Source organism: Fulmarus glacialis, unplaced genomic scaffold (assembly GCF_000690835.1).
Source record: "Fulmarus glacialis isolate BGI_N327 unplaced genomic scaffold, ASM69083v1 scaffold14163, whole genome shotgun sequence".
NCBI classification, from domain to species: Eukaryota; Metazoa; Chordata; class Aves; order Procellariiformes; family Procellariidae; genus Fulmarus; species Fulmarus glacialis.
The window spans coordinates 4201-11639 of NW_009203678.1; the positions used below are offsets into that span (position 1 = coordinate 4201).

The 7439-nt window shown below is 40.8% G+C and overlaps 1 protein-coding gene across 1 annotated transcript in view; it reads left to right on the forward strand.

Annotated features, from left to right (window-relative positions):
- Nucleotides 1-359: 359 nt before the first annotated feature.
- The window catches only part of LOC104074569 (cAMP-responsive element modulator-like), a gene marked incomplete at its 3' end in the record, with an annotated part of 19727 nt that continues 12647 nt past the window's right edge, over nucleotides 360-7439 (forward strand). Inside the window, exons 1-2 of the mRNA XM_009574729.1 lie at nucleotides 360-400; nucleotides 1081-1204. Of these exons, the coding sequence (XP_009573024.1) occupies nucleotides 360-400; nucleotides 1081-1204 (165 nt within the window). The remainder of the gene's footprint in view (nucleotides 401-1080; nucleotides 1205-7439) is intronic.

Here is a 7439-nt window from a genome sequence, read left to right on the forward strand (position 1 = left end):
CCAGCCAGTTGAAATAGATGAACTTTGAGTTCAGACAGGCTTGCCATCCGCTAGTTACAGTAACTGAACCTGAGGAAGTGAGATTTGCTGCCTCTTAAATGCCACAACTATATCACGTCTTCCTTTTGCGGCCTGAATTCCTTGTGTAAGTAAGGTGTAGGTGGGAGAACACCCGTGGGGCATCCTGCCTGCCTCTGCCTGACCCTGTCCTGTCTCTGTTCTGTTTGTAAACTGACCTGTTGCCATGGCAGTGTTGTGACATCACCTGTTCAATGTTGCACCTTCAGTGCAGGGTTTGGTAGGAGAGAAAGGGAGCCGAAGAGAACCAAGCTCTTGTTTCAAAACACACACCTTCCGTTATGACTAAGTGTGCCAAGAAATATGGAAAAGCAACTGTCAGGTAATTGCATTTTTATATAGCAGATATATTTGGAAGCTTTCTCTGTGGAGTTTAAACTCATAGTTTAAATTGAGGGTCAGGGAGTTGCTTGTTCTTCGATGAAACTTACCCTACTTTTAAACCTGCAAAACGAGAAGAATTGTTGTGGGTCTTGAGCAGTGAGTAGTTTACAGACAATTCAAGCATAGATCCCAGCCAGGGGTCGGTATCTCAGAAGGTTCAAGAGGGCTGTAGCAGCACATGGCTGCTGGTCAGCTTGAGCCTTGTCCGGTGAGAGACGTGAGGCTCGAGGGACCTTCTGCGGGCAATGCTGGTGGGCCACTCTGGAGCGCTGTGCTCCCAGCCCCGCTGCTGATGCTGCTCGGCACCCCGGGATTCTGTGCTTGTCTTCTCATGAACTCTTGTGCATGACAACTGTTTCCAGAACTGCCCCTCCTTGCAGCTTTCCAAAGTACTTGTTTTAGAGCTTCTGGCTATATGAATGAATATTTTAATATGGGGGAATGGGAAGAAAGGACTTCAGTTAATCTGATAGTTTTGAGAGAAATCTATTTATTTTCTGTTGGTTGGTAGTTGTCTGCTCCAAATATAAAATAGTCTGGAATTGCTGTTTTCTCCCTAGGTGCCTGATATACCTCTCTGTACTGCATTATTTAGATGTGTATGTACTTAACTTTTAGACAGATGACCATGGAAATGGTTGAATCACAACAGGATGACAATGCAGTGGATTCTGTGCCAGAGAGAGAGGCTGGTCACCTTCAGAATCAGCCAGGCCGAAGTCACATTTCCCCAGTATCTGAGGTAAGTTGAAATGTGGAAAGATGAGAAGAATCAGTAAAGCGATATTCGGAACTGCTGTGATTTTTAAATTACCAATTTGTATGGAGTTCTCATGTTCCATAAGTCTTGTTATTAAATAGGAAAGATACAGCAAAGGTATACTGAAAACTATGCCTGCTGTACTTAACAAAGGGCTAGTATAACATCAGGTCTGTTAAAAGATAACACTTTTAGGAGACCGGGCTTTTCAAAATGATCAGTAGGCAGTTTTTGTTTGGTTTTTTTTCCACTTTTCCAAGATGATTATGTTTGTTATGGAGATGGGAATAGGGTCTTAAAAAGTTGAGGTGGCTGCAAGATCAAACATAGCTAAAACGTGTGTATCTTGAAGATGTGTTGTATAACAAAAATGAAAAATGAATAAAAATAACCATGGTTCTTTCCTAGTTTCAGTTTTTGTACAGAACGTGTTTCATCTTCTTGCAAGTACATTTTTAATGTATGCTTGTTTTGTTTCATCCCTGTGCATCCAATGACAGTGTCTGGAGTTCTAAAAATATACTTTACGTGTTCTGTATGGTAGTCATACCTGGATTCTTCTTTGGCAGTTAATGGATGAAAGATGACATAATAATAATTCTCAAGCATTAAAAATATGCACTGAAATGGTCAGCGCTTGAGAGAAATAGTGTTCTTGCCAGTACTCAGATTTATAGCTTCAGGAAGCTGTATAGACCACTTAGAAGGATCTTCAAAAACCCTGTGTGAAATAAAGGAACTGATTTTAAAAAACATCTTGCAGAATTTCTTCATCATCAGAAGTTACAAGTTACTCGGTAAGATTCCTGTCCGATCTAAGGGAGGGATGCTCAGTTGTTTGATGCCATGTATTTGCAATGTTAGATACTTGATTTACATTATAGGTGTATTTTCAAGACTGAATGCAGCTGCTTTTTGTCGGGTCTTCAGACACAAAGTAGACTGCAAAGTATTTATGAACGCTTATTTTTTGGTTTTATTACCTATGGCATTTGTTGTGGTTTTGATACCTGCAGCATTGGGAATACTGTTTGGTTTTTTTTCTTCAAGAATGAAGCATGAAACCAAGAACTTTGTTGATGTCATCCCCTCATTTCTTCTTTCTTTGATAGTTCTGTTCAAATTTTGTGTTTTAACTTCTTAGGATGATTTATATGTAAAATCTATTGGCTTGTGCAATAGTCTCTGAAGAAAATACCTGTGAATTCTGTCACTTTGAATTTTTAATGTTGACCTAGAGACAAACCTGTGATTGATGATGTAGGAGGCCTTCTGCCAGGTCCCCAGGGAAAACACTTATGTTTATCTGCATTTAATGCTTGAGTACTGTGTGTGAAGCTTCAGCCATACTGGGCATAGGCCTCAGGTCTTTCAGTTAAAACTAGTAACTCTGAAGTACTGATGGATCTCGGTCAGTTAGCACTAAAATGAAACGTGCACTTCAGTTTGAAGGCTCAGGATAATAGTCTGGAGTTTACATCTGGGAGTCCCTCTTTTTGGTCAGACGGCCTAGAGAGCCGGCCTGGACCTGTCAGAGCAGCTCGGCGCTCGTAGCTGGAGTCGATATCCCTCTCCTGGGCCGTCTGGAAAAGTGGGGTTGATGCAATTGTGCCACTCTGAAAAATAGCAAAGCTGAGAGGCCTGCAGCGGACAGGCCTGTCACCTCAGCTGCTGGCAGTGCCACGGGTCTCCTGCCTGGCTGCTCCCCTCACCGCCGCTCCCTGGGGCCTGCAGGCCGCACCGCCACCCTCCCTGCCTGTGGCAGCCGGGAGTCCGCGCCCACCCCCTTGGTGCCTTGAGGCTGAACTGCCACAGCATTTCTTCTGGTAAAACGGGCCCCGACGGGAAGCTTATTGCTGAAGGGCCTTACCGTGACATTTCTTTGGCTTAAGATGAGGAGGACTTTCTTACCTTATGTTCCTACCTGGCAGGCTCTGAAGGTGAGACGCTTTGTCATGGTGAGGGTTAGAGGCGGACGTTGAGAGGTTAACGGCTGCGCGAGGCAGGGACCTCGAGTGGAACATCTCCCGTCTGCTTTTGGTGGGATGGGATGGGAAACTCGGGGTGTTTCTGAGGAATTCACAGCTGTGCCGCTGGTCCAGCGTCTGTGTATTTTGACTGTTACAGAAGGCCACAGATAGCTCCTTCTCCCTCTTTGGCCTCTGGAGGAGCGCAGGTAAGAGAAGACAACCACTTGAAGTGACTGAAATGTACCGTGCACCAACTTCCAATTACCTCTCCTTCTAATTTTCTTGCAAATGTGCAGAAATATGAGAAAAGAATGACTTGGTTCTTACCAAGAGGTGAAATGCCTTGTCATTGAAACCGAGGGCTCCTTTTCATACATCTCTGTGGGTTTTTTGTTTGGGTTTTTTTCAGCCAAATATTTGTTCAACCTTGGTTTTGTTCAGTCAGAAGTTAAGCATTTTAATACACTATCTTTTAATAGTCAATTTGTAGTTTTCTGTGTATTATCAAAGAATCGCAGAATGGTTGAGGTTGTCAGGGACCTCTTGAGACCATCTAGTCCAACGCCCCTTGTGCAAGCAGGGTCAGCCAGAGCAGGGTGCCTAGGACCGTGTCCAGTTGGGTTGTGAATATCTCCAAGGATGGAGTCTCTGCAACCTCTCTGGGCACCTGTGCCAGTATTTGACTGCCCTTACAGTAAAAAAGGTGGGGTTTTTTTATGTTCAGATGGAATTTCTAATTTGCTCATTTTTTGTTTAATTATGACTTTGGTCAGGGAATGACTAGCAAAATGCTGAGGGATACAACTGCATAGGAGGTGGGTTTTTTGTGGGGTTTGTTGTGGGTTTCCTTTTTTTCTCCTCTGGAGTTCAGGGTTTTTAAAGAAATTCCTGCCATTTAGTTTTAAAAAGGCAGACAAGGTATTCAGTAAGGTGATAATCTCTAGAGGGCAGACATTGTTTTGTGCTGAAGCATTCTTAATGTCTTCCCTATTGGGAGGGAGGGGAGACATTAAGAATGTCTGGGCTGGAGCACTATGGTGTGATGGGATACCTCCAATGCTAAGGAGGACCTATTATACATTATTAGTAGACAAAAGATAGTTTGGGTTTTTTCCTTCCCCCTAGCTTGTGTAATAGATACTGCTATATACTCCTGCAATTTTTTGGTGATGAAAGTAAAATTACTTTTTCTGCAAAAGCAAAAATTAGTAAATTAGAAACTAGCAAAAATGAGATGCATCTTTCATCCATTGCAGCAAAATTGACAGTTTCTGTCTTTAAAGGGTTATTTTTTAAATAAAATTAATGTAGAATAACATTGCATTTATAGTTGAATTTCTTGCATCCCTCGCTTTCAGTTAATGAATTGACAGGGTATTGTTTTGGTGATCCAGCCACCAAAAGAATTAGGTAAGAAAATATTAATTTGTAAAAATTTTGGTGGTTATCTTTAGAAGCTGTTGGAAGTGTACAAGGCACCTGTACAGAAGCTTGACCCCTTTTCTTCAGGGAAGAACAAAGGTGCAAGGTGGAAAATTTTTCAGCCTGTTTTGAGATGGGCTCCATGGGTTCTGTCTCACATGCACAGATCTTGTATTAATACATATAGGGTTGTTCTTAAAAGGAAGTTAATTTGGATTGAAATATTCTGATAATATTTATGATAGTCAAACTTGTATCTTGGAACAGTTACATCTGCATTGGTATTCAAAGAGAAATTAGATGTTCCTTTTGCAGGATTTCTAGAGGCCATATTGCATCCTGTGTTGCCCTGTGCTTAGCTACACTAAATATAACTATAAAAATGTGAAAGCAATTAGACCTTTTTCAGATTTGACAACAATACTTTCAGTTGTGGGTTTTTTTCTTTAATCCTACATCCTTGATGGGTTCTTCTTTGATTCACTTTTTGTAAACTTTGTCATGTTCTCTGTATCTGTAGAGCTGTCTGCTGTTTTGGTCTGAGATACCATCTGTTGACCTCTTGGTGCTGGGCCTGAACTAGACATGGGTCAGGATTTACAATGTGAGAACTGCTATCAGAGGGAGCAGAGGAGGTTTTCCAGAGCCTGGAGTGCATAGCCATTGCAAGCTGGGACTCCTCAGTTTTAGCACTTAAGGGGTATTCTTGTGGGCTCTCAGCATGGAACTTTGTGCTAAATCTTGCTCCCCACAGACTGAGCCCTATAGAAGTTTGCCAGGCTGTTGTAAATATGGCTCTAAAACCACCCTGCCAAGTGCAAGTCCAGGACATTTAGCAAAGTTGATGTTAGAGCATTATAAACGTGCAGCCTTTTCACCATTTTGTGCTTTCTCAAGGGTATGCTGTTACAAATGGCTGAAATCAGCCTAACCTTGTCTTCCTTAAAACTATGTGCTTCTTTTTTGGCATTAGCTTTGGAATTGACCAAAACTTCCCTGTCTTCAGCTTTTCCTCATAGAGGGTATTCGGTGTCTGAGTGTGGTGAGTCCTTTGCTTTTTTATCAGGTGAATCCAGGATGGGTTTGCCTTGTCTTTCCCTTTCCCAGAAGTACTTTTCACTTTACTTCTGTAGTCCTTGTAGTGTTTAGAGTCTACTGCAGGGACAGAAATCAGATGGAGCTGTGCACTGCATACTTCAGATCAGCAATATTTTAAGGTGTGAGGGGTTGAATGTAACTTCTGTAGTACTCTGTAGGGAACAGTTATCTGACCTTGGGTGACGAGAGTGTGTACCTCCACAGTGTAACTGTTCAGATGGACAATGCATCTTGAAGTCAGATAACTGATGAGTAACCTCTTTCTCTGAAAGAATGCATGCCTCAGTATGAAGATAGTTCATGATCTTTTTTGCTGGCTACTTTTCTGTCCCCTGTTAGAAGAGGGAGCACTTCTGTTTCCAAACATATGAAGTATGGGACCATATTGCTATGACAGAATGCATGGTTGATATTTGGTGAAGCTATTAGAATTGGTTGTTGCATATCTAAGAGGATAGAACCCAAAAGGACGTTACAACATCTGAAGTCTCTTTGCCGTTGGCAGGGACATAACCCTTACGCTGTTTAATCAGGTGCTTAATGTGTTAAGCTTCCCCTCACCCTCTATGTTCCTGAGTTGCTTCTGTGGATTGTTTCCAGTCATTGTGCCAGACAGCCCTTGAAGTAACGATGTTAAAGGTAGCATTGCTCATCACTGATGTCAGAAAGTAATTTTTTTGCCAAGTCTGTTTCAATCAGCATTTATGCATGATAGCGTCAAAAGGTTCTAGTATTTTGGTTAACACGGGAATATTCAATTTGAAAACAATGTAAAGGGAAATGTGAATCAAAATTCTTTTAATAGTTTCTAATGTTTAACAAAGAGATGCAAAATATGAAGTTGGAAAGTTTTTTTTCAGTGTTAGTTATAGAAAACAAACCTAATACAAAAGAATCACAGATGTTTTAAAGTAAAGTTCATAGGTTACACGTTGTGTAACCTTCGGATATTTGTGGAAACTCATCAAACAGTGATCAGATCAAATTGAGCTGTTTAAAATAGATACAAATGAACAAACAAATCGCTTTTGTTTTGATCCAGTTTTACAATACTACGGTCTCCTCTTTCCTCAACCCTACCCCCCCATTTAATCTCTTATCTGAATTAATGGGGAAAAAACAGTTTCTCTTGTGATATTGTAAACTTTAGTCTAAAAGAGTATTAGCTGAGTGAGGTTTTCTTTTTTTCTTGTGTGGCTATACTGAGTAAGGAGCTTTTAATGAATGTAGTGTTTCTTAATCTTGAGTACTGGATTACTTCCTGATTATATGTGCCTGATCCATTGTGTACTAAAAAGAAATTCATAAACTGTTCACCTTGTACTGTTTTGTGTGTGTTGTACTCAAAGTTCTTTCTGAGACACAGAGTATTGTGTCAGATTGCAGCTCTCACAAAGATAGCAGTAAATCGAAAGGCTTGGTGAAATTGCCTTTGTAATGTTTTGAAAAGTTAGCATGTTTTGTAAACATTTAGACTGCTCCATGCTTTTTCCTTGAAGCTTGGGTTTAGGATGATGTCATCTTTGACATCATACTCTTCAGATCTTCAAGACTTTCTAGATCTCAATCTCAAATATCTATTTCTGATAATAATATTAACATTTGTTTCATAGATTGGGAGGAAGGTTTGTACGTCTTATTTACATGTTGCCATTTAATGCCATTTAAGGAATGATTGTTTCCACTTTGGGGTTAGAAATGCCCTCAATTGTTCTATTTCCTGAAAA